This window comes from Pseudonaja textilis, chromosome 2 (genome assembly GCF_049901715.1).
Source record: "Pseudonaja textilis isolate UNSWEBS1 chromosome 2, rPseTex1.2, whole genome shotgun sequence".
Lineage (NCBI taxonomy): Eukaryota > Metazoa > Chordata > Lepidosauria > Squamata > Elapidae > Pseudonaja > Pseudonaja textilis.
In genome coordinates this window covers 201420030-201438473 of record NC_141991.1, presented here as the reverse complement: position 1 = coordinate 201438473, position 18444 = coordinate 201420030, and the positions used below count along the sequence as shown (strand labels likewise).

Genomic DNA, 18444 nt, shown 5'->3' with positions numbered 1-18444 from the left:
CAAATATTTCATCAGAATCTTGAAACACTGTTGTCAGTCATTGGTATTGAGATTGAAATGTACCTATAAAGGAGAATATTTGTAGCTCAGGATTGAAATGAAGTTTGTGCTCTCTGAGATTGCTTGTTTTCTTGCAGACGTTTCATTACCCTGACTAGGTAACATCATCAGCGCTACTGGTAGTAAGGAGTACTGTTTGCTGTCAGTTTAGATTCTGTCTGCATTGTCTGTCTGTGTTGGTGGGGCAGTCATAGAGATTCTTTGGTTATACCGTTTACTGATGCCTCTTTGGTAGTTTCTTGATTAAGGTATTCTTTACTTGATTGTTGATATGAAGTTAATCTTGGAGTTAATCTATGCTGATCTGAGTGCTGATTACTGGTGGAGAGGTGCTGGAGTCTTTTTCTCTTTTGGGCTGGATGATTGTCTCTTTTCCATAGTCTATAGATGTTGTTGATGTCTGGACAGACAGGCACGACACCAGTATATAAACTGACAGAAAACAGTACTCCTTACTAGCACTGATGATGTTATCTAGTTAGGGTAATTAAACTTCTGCAAGAAAAAAAGAGCACCAAGGACCCTTTAATTCAAGTATACCTTAGTATATCTCTTGGTTGTAGAAATCCCCCAATTTCCCTGAAATCTGCAGTAAGATTGGTATAAAAAAACAAACACCTCTTGAAATCTTTGGAGATCCCTGCCAATCAATATTTATAACACTGAAATAGTGCTTGGCCATGCTAGCCTAGAGAGTAACAAGCACAAGCTACTAAGGTTGAGTTGTAACCACCATACAAATGTTGAACGTTTGTAAAAGCGGTACATCGCCATCTGTAAAATATCTTTTAATATACAATGCACTTCAAACAGTAACTGAAATTGTAGATAGAGGAAGGCAGCTATTTAGGAAAAAAAACTAGGCAAACACAAATTTAATTTTCAGAACTGCAGATGGTGGAAATAAAATGACAAAAACATATTCTATTCATTTGGAGATGATAAAAACAGAACATATTTTAAAAATACATATTTTAAAAATGCATACAATGGCATGCTTGGGAATATCAAGGTTTAAATATCTGAATGTATTAAATTGCATTTTGAAGTATCCTGTTTTTTATTTTCTCACATTTCACAGACATTCTTTATACAAAAGTTTTAAGTGTCAAAAGAAATAATTCTTTACATTCAAGAGAGATGAGGAAAAGATTATAGCAGCTCTCTCTTTTGTACACATTTACACTTTAAAGCCTCTCAGAAAGCATTCCAGTAAGTAGTTAGAGATGAGATTTTGAATGTTTATTTGCTATGTTTTTTTCCCCCACTCTGGCAATAAAATCAAAATAAAGAGAGTTGTATTGTTTCCCTATTGAACCATTTCTAGAAATGGAATCTCATTTTTCTTTCAGTCCACAAAGAGGTCTAAAGAGACAATTAGAAAGCAACCCTTGTATGCTTGGAAGCTCCATGGAATTCAAGGTTTATAGGTTTCTGGCTTAAATGAAAATGAGTTTCGTTTTGTATAAACTATGTAGTCAGTAAATTGTCTTTTCAGGGTTTCAGTCACCCTTGTCAGCCATACATTTATTTCCAATGGTTTATTACAAACAAGAGAAACAATCTTTTAAGGTGTTTAAAATAGGCAGGAAAGATATTCAAAGGCCTCTCCTTCATTTTTGATAGGTACATCAGATTTTAAAAAGTCTATAGTTGACTGTTGTGACAATCTGTTGTTGTCAGATAGTGATACTGGAGATCTAATCAGAGATGGGAAATCTTTAAGCTACATGTACTATTTCTCATTCAGGAAATGAATCAGGATTTTTAAATAGATACATTTGTCTTATTACTATGACAATATTTGTTATATGCAGGTGGGTTTGAATTAATCTGCCTCATTACAAATATATTTGCCATAGAAACAGATAAAATAAGACCTTGTGAATGTATATAAAATTAACAAATGATAATTAAGTATTATCTATGCTATTATTACAGAATGTTTTTCTATATGCCTAAAGAGATTTAAAAATAAATTAAAGTGAAAATGTTTTATGTCCGGTTATTTAAAATAATATACATTTCTATTACATAATGTAGTTTATATTAGTTCTTAACTCTTCATGATAGGATATATGGCTACATTTACAGATGTCTTCAGGGATGAAATTAAAATTAAAAACTAATAACATTTAAAAAAACATACAGAAAATACAATTGATCAGGAATTGTTTAGGGAATAATTCATCATAAGCATTACAGAAATCATTTAATTCTCAGCCAATAATTTTTCAAAAAAAAGCTGCTAATATTCTCAATCAAATGTTTTGTGGTGTTAGTCCAATTCTCCATTTTTAGTAGACTTTCTGTGGTAAGGAAAAAATGCAGGATTACAGAAATGTAAAATAGTTACAGACTAAGGTATGTATTTTTTTTTCTTCCATTCAATCCTGTCTGATTCTCACTACCTGGAAAAGTCCTTGCAGTTTCCTTGGCAAGGTTTTTTCAGAAGTAGTTTGCTCTTCCATCCTTCCTAAGGTTGAGAGTGATTGGCCCAAGGTAAGCCATCTGGCTTCATGCACATTGTCTCCTGTTTTCTAGCATGGCTCTCTTACATTAAACTGGCTCTCTAAATAAATATAATAAGGGGCATCTAAAATTACACTTAGTCTGTAAGCACATGCAAAAGAATTTGCCTTTATTCATCTTGTAATACCCACAAGTGACTGCAATCTTCTACAGCATCCTTGGATAGAACACTGGTAGAAGAATATATTTCACTGGCAGATGTTAAACTAACAGGAAAAGCATGCATAGTTGGATATACCCTACTGTCTGAATACTTGCTATTGTTCTGACAATAAGGCAAGATGGCTGTTTAGTAGAAACATTTCAAGAAACTTAAATTCAGATGCTAAGGCATGAACATTCAAGTTCTTTTTCTGATAGCCATATATTACAGAAAATACAAAAAGCACAAATACTACTACTATTGGAGAGTAGATGCAGTATTAGAAACTCTTGTTATATGAATCAGTTGAGTAATAGTTTCTCCATGCCTGAGCTGAGAAAAATTTGGTTACTTGCAGATGTTTGTTATCAAAGCATCTTGGTCAGCAGCCATGGAAGGATTTATAGCCACCTCATAATAACATCACCTCATGATCACAAGCAAATATCATGAGGTTACAGTTGATCATGAAGATGGTAGATGGTTATTTATTTCAGCTTTTGGGCTCACAAACTAAAAATAATGAGTAAAGAAGATATTCATCTTAGGGATAAATGCTGTGTCAAAGATGGCCCTTCCCTACTGCCTAATTCAAGTGACTATCTATGTTTGAGTCAGCAGAAATCGGCATTGGCATAAAATGTGTTGTCCCATCACCAATCCCATTCCTGGATCTGGAGAACCCACATAATTTGTTAAATTCTTGATGAAATTGCTGGAACTGGAGCAACTATGTCCAGTGCTTTCTGCCAAAGGCTAAGAAAAGAGAATGGTGACAGATCACTAGGTACTGAAGGGAAATGTGTAACTTGAAGCTGATCCTACCCTGTAGAAGTCACCTGGCTGTGTTGCTGGCAGAATGAAGCACCTAAGATTTTACACACTTTGGATAACTAGGGGGTTCCTCTCCCTGTAAAAGAGAAAGCATTGCTTTGATAATGGATGAGAACAACTTGAGCCTGGGAGTAGGCTGGGAGCAAGTTGAAGACATTATGGAAACACATAGTATAAAGGAGTTGCTAGAATATGTTTGTATTATTGTTAGATGCAATTGGATAAACACACTCGTTGAAGGATATTTTACAAGAGACTATCTGATGACAACAATGATCAAAATAGTTGAAGCAATGGTATTTCTAATAATAATACACTGTATATCGATACTGAGAAAGAATGAGAATCAAGTTCAGATGATGGATCTAAAGACAGTAAGAATACTAGGCAAAAATGATTATTCAGTCCTGAGCTGAATAAAGGCTGACTGTCTGTTGAGGCAACAATTACTACAGTAAGGTGAAATTCACACACTTTGAACATGTAATGTGAGTTGATCATAGAATAAAACATACAAATGTTGTTTGTCAAGATGGAGAAATAGAAGAAAGGGTGGATAAAGGTTAAGGTAGTAGGAGAGGATTAAAGAAAAATTTGCATGATTGTCTTAGGAAGAGTTATGGGTTATTGTTGGAAATAAATTGAAATACTGAGCAGTACCCCAAGAAATAAGCCTGACTCAATGATACCTAACTAAACAATTAAGGTTTTTATATAGAGTAGACCTAAATAAATGGGGCTCCTACAGCCTATCAGTGTAGGTTAAGTGTTGTTAGTTCATCTATACTTCTTATTTTTTACTTTTATTATTTAATTTAAAGATGAAAATAATAATAGGTTTCTATCGTTACTATATGAAACAATTTACCAATTTTGTTTATAGACATTTATATTTTTCCAAATAATAAATACCAAGAGAGAAGTAGGGATATAGGTTTTTTATGCCATATGTTTTAAAAACTATGATCTGTTTATTTCTTATTGGCTCATTTCTAGTTTAAAAGCAGTCTTTGCTTTGAGCTTTCAAAAGTGAAAGTATCCAATTCTTTTAACAGCAATAATGATGAAAATACAAATGTTCTTTTGATATCATAAAAGATGGCTCATTTGAAAAAAGCAAGACAGAAAGCAACCTAACAAAACCCATTTTTAAAATAGACTAAGCAAGCATAACTAATAAGCTCACTTTAAAATATTATTGTAGCTACTAGCAAGTTTTTAAAGTAGCAAGGTCTTTTCAGGATGTTTCTTCTGGAGTACATTTTGATACTTCTGCAACTTATTTGAAAAGTCAACTTTGTATCAGCCTCTTGGACCGTCTTTGTTGCAATTCCACAGTATACTTATTGAGCAATGTCATAGTAGTAGTTGCGTAGCTTTAATTCAACAGTAAAAAATGATGGCCGATCATCAACACTGGAAGAAAAATGGAAAATATTTTTGTAGCCAAATAGAATCTTTTATTATTTCTCTGGCAATTTCCAGTAAATATATTATCTCTTTAACAACATTTACCAGCACTTTTTCTTTCTTCAGAACAGCTTATTGTGTTAACTGCTGTGCTTATCAGATTAATAGTGGCTTCTTAGGACTTATCAAGCAGCAGTCAACAAAATACTGCATTGTGAAATGATATTTTGGAAACACTGGAAAAGATTACAAATCTAAGCAAAGTCATGATCTGTCTGTTTCTTTCATCTTCTTACCTATCAATACTATCAGATAGTTCCAAAAGGATATCTGCAGGGTGCAGGTTGAAACAGAGAATGGATCAAAAAGTCAGGATGGCAGTCACAACCAAGAGATCAAATCAAGGTATTTATGTTGGGATGCATGAAAAATGAGATGTATCACTTTGCTAAAGAATTCCAAACTGAGATGGCAAAGAGTGCCCGTATATGTTGGTTTTGATGGAACATTTAACTATGATGAGCCTGATAAGGTTAAAGAAACTATCAATATGAGAATACTTACTTATATGTCCAACACAATTTCATTAATGTATAGATATCAGATGAACAACCCACTGGACATTCCATTCGTTCTCCTCTTTCAATCATCTGAGCAACGTCAATTCCTTTCATACCCTACAACCGAGTGACACAGAAAACTGAGACAATGCTGGCTTCAACTGAAATAAGAATATCACAATTTCTGAAATATTTTTCTCACAAAGGTGTGTCGTAATGGACATTTGAATAGCATCTCTATCTTGGTTTATTTTTAAATCTATAATTTGGAATTAAAAAGGAAAGTTTAATAATGGCACATAAAGTTTATTTACCTTATATGGCTTCTGCCCATAGGAAAATGTCTCCCACATTAACACACCAAAACTCCAAACATCACTCTTGCTAGAAAATTTAAAGAAGTTCATGCATTCTGGAGCATACCATTTAACTGGCCATTTGCCATGTTGTTCTGCCTGTAATGACACCCAAAATTAAAGAAAACAATAAAAAATATTGGTGCATTATATCTATGAACCACAATCCATAAAAGAATCAGAAAACATGTTCCATTGTAATTGTCCAATGAACCATAATTTGTTGCAAATCTGTGCAAGGTATAAGGTTGAGCAAAAGCTGAATTATAGTGACACAATTCACATTTACATTTGGTGATAAAAATCTTAAAGCATGTTAAAGGATGGAAAAATTACCTTGTAATAATCATTAGACCCAAGCGCCTTTGAAAGTCCAAAGTCACTGATTTTGGCATAATGTTGTGTAACCAGAAGCACATTTCTTGCAGCTAAATCTCTATGTACAAAATTATTTTCTTCCAAATATTTCATTCCCATGGAAACTTGATGCACCAGCTCTATTAGGTTCTTTTCTGTGACATCTCTGCAAAATCAAAGCAGACTTTTAGAAACTAATTTCTTTTTACATTCTTCATTCCTCACTCCCACCCAGTAGATACTAATGATACATTGAATAAATAGTCCAACTTTATTGCTTAGAGAACACAGTCCTTATGTATTCATTTTTTTCATACGTTATTGTTAATTTTTTTATTATAACTATGTGGCATCCAAATAGTCTAGAACAGAGGTGGAGTACTTTATTCCCAGTCTTATGCAATCTCAGAAACCTTCAGAAATTGTCAATGGATTGTAGATTTTAATGTGACATAATTATAATTTGACTGGTGATTATTATTGTTAAGTACACTGAAAATAAATGTACTAGTTGAATTAATCTTTTAAACTACATTTCAATTAAAATAAAATTAATATGTTCTGCTCTTTGCTTATTTCTTTGTCCTGATCCTAACAAATGTTTGGAATGTGCCCTGAAAAGCTTGACTTAGGTTGATTTACAAGCAAATGCCAACCACTAAATAGAAATTTTCTGGAAAGTAGACCTTGCAGAAATCAAAGGTTTGCCTAAACCAAAGGTGGGGAATGAAGGCCCTTTTGTGACTTGTGGACTTCAACTCGCAGAACTACACTGCTTGTGTAGAATATATATAGTGGATCAATGTACAATGAATATGAGATAATTAAGAAGCATGATGATGGTCTAGATCAGGAGTGGGAACTATGGCCATTTATGACTTGTGGACTTCAACTGGCTGGCTCAGGAATTCTGGGAATTGAAAGTCCACAAGTCATAAATGGCCTGTCATTCCCCACCTCTGGCCTAAACAGACTCAATCATTTATATTTGTGACTTTTCTATATTGCAATGACTTCCATGCTCTGTAAATGTACCTATGGAATACTAAATCCAGCAAAATCTTAGCCATGCATTCAAGTAAGCAGGGATGGCAAGTCAAAGTATATCATTCTTTATATGAATAAGGCATAGTCATGGATATTTGTATTCAGTAAGTTCACTTGTAGTGAAAATAAGTGGTATATCACAAAGCTGCATATATGCCTTCAAAGTAAATTGAAAAAGAAAATGTTAATTTTGAAAATGTCACTGTTATGAAAATATTTGCTGTTGAAGTATTCAAAGAAACACCAATTTCAGCAATTCGTTGGATATAACAAAAGCGGTTATTTTCATATTACCTGCATTTTCTAATGAGCAGTGGACATTTTAATTATCAGTTTAGATTCCATCCATTATTGGTCAAAACTTGTCAACTTACTGTCAACTCACCCATGTTTTAGCAGATATTTATTCAAGGGGCCAAGCTCAGCCATTTCCATTACCAGCATCCAAGATTCAGCTTCACATATGCCAATCATTCGGACAATATATGGGTTATCAAGTTGTTGCATTACGTTTGCTTCTCTTAGGAGCTCATCTTTTATTGCTGGATCATTACTTTCATTTTTGAGAATTTTCACAGCCACAGTTTTCTTTCCTCTGTAACAGGAAATATAATTATATTAAGTTTCAGAGAAGCTTTGAAGAAGTTAGATGGCTGGAAATGAGGTGGCCTATTTCTGTCCTAAAATAAATTTTGCTGGCCAGTAGTAGTTTGCTTGCATTGCTCTGCTGAAATCTTTCAAACAGAACCAGCCTTCATTTCAATTCTGTAGATAATATTTAAAAAATTTAAGATCATGAAGCCATTACCCTGGCTTTATCAGAAGTTCCAATTCTTTAGTCCATGTTTGAAATATCACAGAAGAGTCCACTTTCAAATTTTTCTTGAGATAGAGATACAGTATGTTATAGTGTAATGGATTCCATCAAACAAGAAAGCAGCTCAGGTGCCTTTGAGGCAACCAAAGCATCTGGTCTATATTGATCCCTTAAAACAGGGGTGTCAAACTTGTGGCATCAAGTCATCATGTGATGTATTGAGACTTTTCCCCCATTAACTAAAATGGGGGTAAGGGTGGCCAGCACATGATGAATCCGGCCCACAGGCCACAAGTTTGACATCAATGCCTTAACACATACTTAAGCTGAAGACACTTCCACTATTACAAACTGGGAAGCCAAAATTCAATTTGAAGTTGGAGAAAATCCTTAAACTAGTCATTATATCATAGCTGATTTAAAATCACAACCCAGCTTGTATCTTAGCTTTCCAATTAAATAATTTACCGAATAGAATTTTCCCAAAGAGTTATATTCTTGAGTCCCTATCACAATTTAAAGCCATCCTAAAATGGCTAATAGATTTCTCACCATTTCTCCGAGAAATCTTTCCTACCAACATGTTGTTTCAAGAATTTGCCATCGAAAATAGCACAAATAGATAATAATTGCCAAATTTAGCCAATAAGAAATCATATTTGATGATATTTTCATTTTACCAAGAGGTGGCTAATAAAAATCTTGGTCCAATACTATTTTTGACCCATATGATATAGTAGTTGACCTATATTGACTCATATGGTAATGTAATCATTTCATATCTTTTGGGGGGCGGGGTAGTGAATTATTGTATACTAATAGATTTAGGAGAACATCTTTAAATGTTAAAATAATAGATTTAGGAGAACATCTTTAAATGTTAAAATATGTTAATATAATGTTGAAACTCTGGAATTTGGCTGTTTATCAAGAATTGTGGTTGTATTGAGCATAGGGATGGTGATGGGTTGCAAAACAATTGTTAAGAAATTGGAAACTTTCAAGGATTGGTTGTCAGAAATGTGTGACCAATCTCTTTTGAAAAATGCAAAACATTATTTTCTACCAATCAAAGGATGGAACAATATAGCACAGATTCTGCTATAGTAGTGAATTATTGGTAAATCAGTGACCACTGATAAGTATAAAACACTAGATTTTTTTTTCTTTCTTAGTTTGTTCTTTTTTTTTCAAATTCGATTGTTTTGTTACCAAAAATAAATAATCATAAATAATAAAATAAAATATAAATTGCACACATAAATAATTTTCCCCAACAGAAACAGCAAAGATATATAGAAAAAAATGTTAATTATATAGTTTACTGCCAAGGCACCAGATAAAAACCAAAATGCCAATTTTCATGTGAACAAATTATAACAAATAATTTCAAAAAAAAAAATACTGTTATGCTAGACTGCAATATGGGGGTGGGCTTCAAACATTTTAGCAACTGATTCTCTGCCCGGTTGCTGGATGGGCATTGGCATGGTGGGCATAGCCTAGTCAGCCTCTTGCACCATTCTGGGGGAGCCGTTTTCACCCTCCCTGGGCTCCAGAGGTTTTCCTCGAGTTTTCGGGAGGGCAAAAATGGCTTCCCCAGGATCTGGAGGCCCCTGAAGGCTGGAAATGGACCAGTTTTCAGTCTTCCAGAGCTTCCAAGAGGCCGTTTTTTGTTCTCCCTGAGCCTCCATGTGGGCCCTGCACTTATCTGGCATCCAAAACACGCCATGTGGAGACTCCTGGGAGGGGCAGGTGGAGTGGGTGGAGCCAGCCAAGGCTGGGAATTGCCCGTTCACCGAACCAGTCATTAAAAATGATAAAATTAGCTACTGGTTCGCCTGAACCGGGGCAAACCGGTAGCAGCCCACCTTTGCTACAAACTACTCTTTCTAGATTAATTAAATGTCATTTCTATGTAAATGTACACAAAACTGAATTTTAAAGATATAATTATAGCTATATTCATAAGGAAGATTCAGGCTGAAATTCAATACGTCATTATTAAACTTCAGGGGACTTCTGCCTGAGCTAGGAGATAATAAAACTGCCAGGGCCTTGGGTTTAAAAGTAACATGCTAGATTTTTGTTATACAGCTGGAATCCAATGCAAATATCTGTGACTTGAGAGTTAATGTAGTTAAAGCAACGTACTATTGTTTTATGGCAACAACTCTACATTCACTTTAAATTATCAAGTGTTTTGGAAGGCTATCACAAATGAACAATATTCATTTAAACATAGCTAATTTTTAATTCTATGTTAGATAAAGGGTCTCATACATTTTTTCCTAATAACTACTGTAATAACAGTATCAAAATCTAATGAAGAAGAGGATACTAAAAACATAAAATTGGGGAACAATAACCTACTTTTTCATTTCATAAGTGCCTTTTTTTACTGTACCAAAATTACCAGAACCAAGTTCTTTATCTTCCAAAATCAGTAAGTTTCGGTCAAGGGTGACATTTTTAGCTTTTACTTCTTCTGGATCTGCATATGGACTTTCATAAACTTCTGTATCCATAGGCAAAGGCTCCCTTTGTTCATCTGTTAAATAAACAGCAGCACTTATTTTATTTACAACACTGTTTATAGTCTGTTCTTATTGATTACATTGAAAATATTTGAAATATTAGCTCAAAATAAGTCACATCTTTTCAAACAATCATAATTACATTTTAGTTTGAACTTCGGTATTGAACTCTAATGCTTTTATTACTATGCTGTTTTATGCATATGGTTCTCATTTGTTTTTGTACATCTTAATGAATTGCATATATCAGGGCTGTCAAACTCAATTTCATTGAGAGCTGCATTAGAGCTTTTGCTGAGTTTGGGGGGCTGGGCAGGCGTGGCTGACTGAGTGGGTGTAGCTAGCTTGAGTGTGTCCCTGGGCGTGGCCAGCTGGATGGGCATGGCCATCTTGACTCCACTTACTCGGCATGGCTGACTCAGTATGGCTGGGTCAGGACGGAACAAGTCATACCAGCTAACTTGATGTGGGGACAATTTGGTGCCCCAGAAGCTCCTCACCTCCCAAAACTGCTGGCAGCCAAGTGCATGTGCACATACACAAATATGCATTCCAAGTTTGTTGACTTTTACCCACATAGGAAGGAGAGGCATTCTCCCCAAGCGCAGGCATGATTGGCAGTTTGTAAGCTCAGATATGGATAAAGTCTCCAAGCTAGGAATGGTATGTGTGAGGGGGGACAGTTTGCACAGAACGTCAAAGGAAACGTTCTTCTTCCAATCCCAGATATTGTTGGCATTTCCCTGCCTGGTGCACCCTCCCAGCAAAAGAGGAGATGAAGGATGCTGCTGCTGCGTATGGAAACATGAAGGAAAAAGTTTGTAGGAAGCAGTTTCCTCCGAGGCCAACTTCTACCTTGACAGATCTCTGGAGAGCAAGAAGAGTAGTGCTCCCTGGTCCTGCACGAGGGAGGCTGTCTCTTCTCAAAATCCCTGTTTCCAATTATGAGTGGCAAGGATGCTAGCTTGTAGGGACAGCCTTTCCCCATGCTGCTCCCCCACCATCCCCTCCTCCTCTGCAGAGATCTTTTAAGGCAGAAATTGGACTCAGAGGAAACTGCTTCCTGAAAACTTTCACTGCATCAACATGATGGTTACCCTCAAAAGGCCATGTAAGACTTCCATGTAAGACTATTGTATCATATTAGTTCAGGAATGGATTAATGTGGGCCTAACAGGATTAGCATTTCAAATATGAACAAAGATTTCAAATAAATCTGCAAAAACAAAAAAAAAACCATAAACTTTTTAGTTCTCTCTCTCTCTCATGCTGTTTTGTCTGAGCTGGATGTTTGGCATCTTTTATTGGCTACAAGTTCATCCATGTTTGTAGTTAGATTCTGAGTTATGGTAACGCTCAGAATAGAGTGGAGGTGTGCATCAGTGAGAACTCTTCTGTGTGTGCTTTTGTTCCCCCTCATCATGAAGAAAAGTTGCTCACACCAGTATTATACTCCCAAACATGCACAGCACTCAAGCAGCTTGTAGGTGGAGTTGAGGAATAATTTCAGGGATGAACCTGGGGATTTGTGCGGGCTCTACAGAATCATATTTTGCCATAAGTGTGCTGTTACATTGGAGTTCTATCCGCTCCATCTGCATGCTTACAGGTGCTTTCTCCACATCAACTGCATATGGATTGCTGAGCAGTCCAAAATTGAATGTCTGTGTTTCAAAACCAACAAAACGACGTGTAAACACAATTTGAAGTGTGCTCAGTTTATCAACAAAATGAGCATCTGAGAACACAGTGGTAGTGACTTGGCTGATGAGTGTTTGGCAACAGGGAAAGTGACCCAAGTTTCCTTGCCACATCTGAGTCTTCCACAGTCACAGATTTATTTGAAAGGCTTTCACTGCATCATACATGTCCATGACCACACGGTCCCATCCCTGAAGCTGAAGGTTTAGTGTAGTAAGATGCTCAGTAATGTCGCACATAAAAGCTAATTCACACTGCCACTTTTCATCAATATGAATATTGTGGAGTCTTTTCCTTTGCTTTCAAGGAACTCACAGATTTCCATTCGCAACTCGAAAAATCTATTGAGCACTTTTTCTTGACTTAGCTATTACACCTCTGTTTGACAGGGCAGATTACCAAGTTCAAAATTTATTTCCTCAAGAAAAAACTTAAACCTCCAAGTCCCATGTGCTGTTTGAGGCGAGCAGTTCTGAGGCTCAGTGGAATGCTGTGAATCCAGATGGTTTGAGCAGATTTAGCAACATCACAACATCTATGGAGAGAAAGCAAGTGATTGCCGCCCCCTTTGATACAATTGAAATTATATATTTTATACAAGAGAGCTCCTGGATGGATGGAGGAAAAAACCAGCAATCCACTATCACTCCGAAGCTGGTCTAGCATCCACAAGAGCTACACAACCTCTCCAGTTAAGCTATCTTCCATTTCTGATCAGATTCTGATATTTTCAGGGCAACACTGGCCTGATGTCTCCTGTGCGCCTGTGCATGCACCGGGATGGTATGAGCTGGGCCTGTATGAGCATGCACTTTCCACCACGCACACACATGCATGTCAGGATGAGGTGGCTGGGCTGAAGTGAGGCTGAAGTGGGCTGAAGTGACGCTGGCCCAATGCCTCCTGTGTGCGTGTGCACATGCCAGAATGGGGTGGGACAGGCCTGTGTGTGTATGCACCCAGCACTTCCTGTGTGCACATGTACCTGCCGGAATGGGTTGCACCAGGCCTGTGCATGCATGCATGAGCCCACCGCCTCCTGTGTGCATGTGTGTCTCCAGGGCTGGGCTGGGCTGGACCAAAGTGATGCGGGACAGCCTCTTACAGTTTCCAGGATGGCCCCAGAGGCTGAATCCGACCACCTCATGGGCCGGATTTGACCCATGGGCCTTGAGTTTGACACCCCGACATACAGTTTCAAAGTTTATTAAATCAGGCAACATTAATCCTTAGAAGGAAAGAAAATATATTTTCATCAAGAAAAACCAAACTCTGGACTTATCTGTTTTCAGACAAACAAGCCAAAGATTTCATGGATAAATTTTCTGAAAACACATTTGTGTTATAAATTATCCCAATTACTCGGTCTTTCTGTTGCTATGTCTCTGACTTTATTTCCATATACAAATTATTTAATTCAAGAGAGAGAGAAAAAGATATTCACTGAGTTGAACATGAATTAAAGACAACTACAAGAGTGTGGATGTGGTTTCCAACCAGTGTTGCAAAATAATTTGGAAAGGAAAGAAAGATAGGCAAAACAACGTCTCTTCCTCAAATTCCAAGTTAAAGAGCAAGTGTATTTTTTTGATGTTGCCCAAATACATTTATAAACATATAAAATTATTTGGGTCATATATTGAGGCTAGAGGCTTTTTTTTTAGACTCTACTGGGAAGGGAAAAGTTAGATACAAAATGTAAGGAAGCTTTTATACCAGTTGGCAAAAAGTAAGAACAGAAGACCAATAAGCTAACTGTGCTGACTATGATGGCCCCTAATTATTGTCCTTTCAAAAGGCCATGTAAACCTGTTTCTTTCTGAAGGCTCTGGGGTTGGGTTGTTGTGATGATTCCCTGGATGCTTCCCCAGATATCTCTCCAGATGTCAGTTCGGAAGAAGATGAACCAGTTCCAGGCATATCTAGAGATGAGTTGGTTAATGGCTCCAAGCAGCCCTCTGAGAGGGATTTAGTTCAAGGACACCTGCAGGAGGACAGCCTTGAGGCTTCAGGTGGAGAAAACATGCACTTGATCCAAGAACACATAGGGTAGAGAAAAGGCAGGAGCGGAGGTCAGCCAGATTACTCGTGAGATGGAAGCTTGACCTTCTTGATGGGTTGCACCAGATGTTAGCATTTTAGCACAGCAGACAGATGGAAGTGATGCTGGGAACATCATGTTCATTTCCTAGTTGTGCATTTTCTTGTCACTGTGATTCTTGCTTTGCTTTGGATTGATACCATACCTTGACCTGGATCGTGCCTTATGAATTCTGGACGTTTCTTGCCTCATGAACCCTCTTGTATTGTGGATTAATTTTTTCCTGGTGGGTTTATTTTGATTGTGAAACTTTCCAGTGCCTTGTGGACTCACTGGCCATTGTTCTGTGGACTAGCATTGGTCTGCTTGTGATTAGGACAGTTCTGGGTTTCGATGAACAGAGTTGCTGGGGGATATTAATAAATCCACTAAACCACAGTTTTGTGTGTGTGTGTGTGTGTGTGTGTGTGTGTGCACATGCGCAGGATAGCACAGTTGTCAGCATTAGAGCTATGTCATGGATATATGCAGTTAGTGAGTTTACAGCTTTGCTAGACCTCAGTACAGTTTTATATGTTTTTGGACTATAATGGAATTCTTTGCTTTTATCTGGTCCACTTCTCAGAATTTATTGGATAGCTGGATGGCCATATAAACTGGATAAATAAATAAACTGAAGTCCAGCATTTTTCTGGGCACCAGGTTAGAGAAATATTGGAGAAATATGGTCCACAGTTTTACAAAGCACCAATATATCTCAATCAGTGCATAGAAGTCTTAGGCCAATGTGAGATCTGATCAAGCAATTTTGCTTGTAGTGAAATAAATAAGCACTTCGAACTTATGAATAGTTAACTTTCTTCACTGCTGTATTTTAGACATTATCAGAAATGATACAATATCATTACGTACCTCGTTTTGCCCACGAGGGCGCATAATTGTTAAACATTGCGAGTAGTGCAGAATCATCTCTCTGGCCCCGAACAGACAAAGAGGACTATGATAAAAAGAGATTTTTTAAAAAATTTCAATCATTTGGGGTCAAAGAGAGGGACAACATTAAGAAAAAAATTACATGATGAACATTAAGCAAAAACAGTGTGCAAGCGGAGTTAAAGAAAGAGAGCAGATCTTACCTAAATTTTTGAAAAGTTATTTGCTGCTTATATTTGGCAGTAAAGTAAGACTTAGCAATGCAAAAGCATAAAGATTTCTTCAATTATTTTAACTAATTTTCTAAAGAAGGAATTAAATAACAGTTTTATACTTCAATTAGACAACTATAGATCCTATTTTGGAATCTCATGTCCACTGAAACAAGAACTGCTCACTGTTTTTCTTCTAATATATTTTATATTTTCACTGCTATTTTTCATTTTATAAACCATTCTTCAAAGGTGCCTGGACTTTGAAGTAGTAATTTGGGAAATAAATGTAATCTACTGCTCTAGTTTTATTTGCAACTAACATGGATTACTTAGGCCAATTGGATGAACTTCTCTCTAAATAACTCTTATTGCTTTTCCCAATCATTGATCAATGCTTTTTTAATGCAAGTGAATAAAAATGGAAATTTGAATAACATATTAAGCTTGCTTGGAACACTAGAAAACTACAAATATAGACATACGATGATAAATATGATGCAATAGATAGTTGTGGTGGCCATAAAATCAATCAACCAATCCATCCTTCCTTCCTTCCTTTCCATATTTTTGCAGACCAATAGCTATTTGAATCAAAACAATGTCTACATAGATAACACACAGAGTGAAATATACGAGTTGTAACTTTACATTACAGCAATTACAGCATTTTGCTAATATATGTCATTGTTTTAAAAATAAATTTTAACATGTTTCCAGTTAAATTGTAGAAGTTTCACAAAACCTGATATCCCAATGGGGATATCAGTGGAAGGTTTAGAGATAAATTTGATTTAAAAAGCCAAGCTACAAAGAAATAACATTGCTAGCAAAACAATTTAAGTATCTTTTTTCAAAAAGACAACTAGCAACCTGATACGTTTGTTTATAAATAAAATGTATTATTTCATAAATATTTACAAACTAACATATTTAGAGCTGCCTCTATGATGGCCATTGGAATCCTGAGTACTATTTGGGCATCACTTTTCAAGGAAAGAATGGAAATCAGTTACAAATACTTTTAAAATCTGCTGCTACTAAATCACTTATAAATACAGTAGTTTTACTTGTTATATATGCCATAGAGAAGGAAAATAATTGTTACTGGTACTGAACCTTTCAAAGGGAATCAGTGGTAATTAATATATGCCTATGAATTTCACAGTATATACACTATGTAAGTATCTATATCTACTAGAAAGATGTAAGAGCCCTACTCTGAATGAAACAGAGAAAAACAGAGATGGGTAGGATGACTGATCACATAATGTTCCTGTCTTCTCCAAAGCACAAAGTAATTCTCCAATGTTATTAATCAATTTAGTTCTGTCAGTTTCAACACTCTCAGTTCCCCATTGCTAAAGACAAAACTAAATTGATTGATAAGATTGGATAATTATTTTTAAACATGAAAACTCATTTGTATGAGACTTTAACACAATTAAGGAGAGAGGCAAAATTAATTAACTTTTCCCTATTTAGTTATGAGAGGTGAGCATGACCCATCTGATGGGAAAAGAAACAAGCATTTGTAAATGTCTATTATATAAATCAGGCTTCTCCTTTATATCTAACGTTTATATAAAATGCCTAAGACTCATCTTTTCATAATAGGTTGTGAATAAAAACAATAATTATGTTTGTTTTAGACTAACCAATATTGTTAATATTCTACCTGTAATAAAGTTTTTTAAAACGTTGCTTTTAGAAGAGTTTCCATAGCACAATTAGATCCATGATCCATTTTGTTTATTGTATAACATATGGGAATTTGCATTGGATTAGGAAGATGGAAGGCCTTGAAAGAGATTACAAAATGGCAATCAAAACACCCAATAGCACCAGCACAGTTATTATTGCTTGAGAGGTAAGTAGCAGAAATTAGTGTGAAGTTTTGATTTATGTAGATAAGGGGTCCAGTCACAAGTAGCTTTGAAGGAAACTGCATTTCTCCTGCTGAATCTGGAGGATGCAGCCTATCTGAATGCTAGTTTAGGATTGAGCACTTATTCAATACCCTTTTCTGCAACTGTTTGTATTCCCTGTTGCTTGCCACCCAAGCAACCTAGCCAAGATCACAGTGCTCTTATCTAATCTCCTCTTTGTTTTCTTATTAGCATCTCTAAGGGGTTGAGATGGGAGTTGGTCTATTAAGCTCTACACTCACACTCACTCCAGGAAAGCTAAAATTACTTCTCAGAGTAGGACAATGCATTGCAATGGGAGCCCAGTAAACTTAGGCTGCCTGACATTTCGAGCTGCTTGTAAAATATTTATTTTCTTTCTATCCAACATAATTATTATATAACAAATCATTGTTGTATTTCAAATAAATAAAATGCAAGCCCAAGTATAAAATAGCATGGGTTAATTATATAAATTAAGAAGTAAAAGCTGAAGAAAGATGCTAGATGCTCAGAAGAGATTAGCAACAAAAAGCAGAATAAACTACAAAAAGGTTTGTAAGTCAGCAAAATGAAGGTAATCTTTAAATGTATAGTAGGACTTAACAAAATTGTGTTTAATTGCACCTTTTGGCTTCCTGGCTTTGGGAAAGTGTATGATTTGATTCTGGTGATAATTCCACCTGTTGACCAAGTCTGGAAACCATAAAGGATATCAAAAGAATAAATAAATGTATGAAGAAAATATGAAAAAAAATCAATATCTATTTCTTTTAGTCATTTACAATAGGTTTGTTCTAAGTATAGCATATTTTGTGATATACATTATAATCAGTGGTTTTTAAAGTTAAGTGGATATTTGCTTCCATCAAAACACTGGCTAAATGCAAACTCTGACTTATTTTTAAAAAGATCCACTAGATCTTAAATTATTCATCTGCAGGTTTATTGATTACAATGGTCTATTATGAGGAGAAATAATTCTGGATTTCATGACA

General features: G+C 35.8%; 1 protein-coding gene across 14 annotated transcripts in view; it reads right to left on the bottom strand.

The window, feature by feature from the left end:
• Positions 1-2222: 2222 nt before the first annotated feature.
• The window catches only part of SYK (spleen associated tyrosine kinase), a 43027-nt gene continuing 26805 nt past the window's right edge, over positions 2223-18444 (bottom strand). For 6 of the 14 annotated variants that reach the window (XM_087926865.1, XM_026703940.2, XM_087926863.1 and 3 more), the window contains exons 7-14: positions 18074-18142; positions 15307-15391; positions 10489-10666; positions 7684-7893; positions 6231-6417; positions 5853-5993; positions 5543-5655; positions 2223-4984 (exon numbers count right to left, since the gene is read on the bottom strand). In XM_087926865.1, coding sequence (XP_087782991.1) covers positions 4912-4984; positions 5543-5655; positions 5853-5993; positions 6231-6417; positions 7684-7893; positions 10489-10666; positions 15307-15391; positions 18074-18142 — 1056 coding nt within the window. In that variant the 3' untranslated portion in view covers positions 2223-4911. The remainder of the gene's footprint in view (positions 4985-5542; positions 5656-5852; positions 5994-6230; positions 6418-7683; positions 7894-10488; positions 10667-15306; positions 15392-18073; positions 18143-18444) is intronic. The other 8 variants (XM_087926871.1, XM_087926872.1, XM_087926869.1 and 5 more) reach the window with 2 other exon arrangements.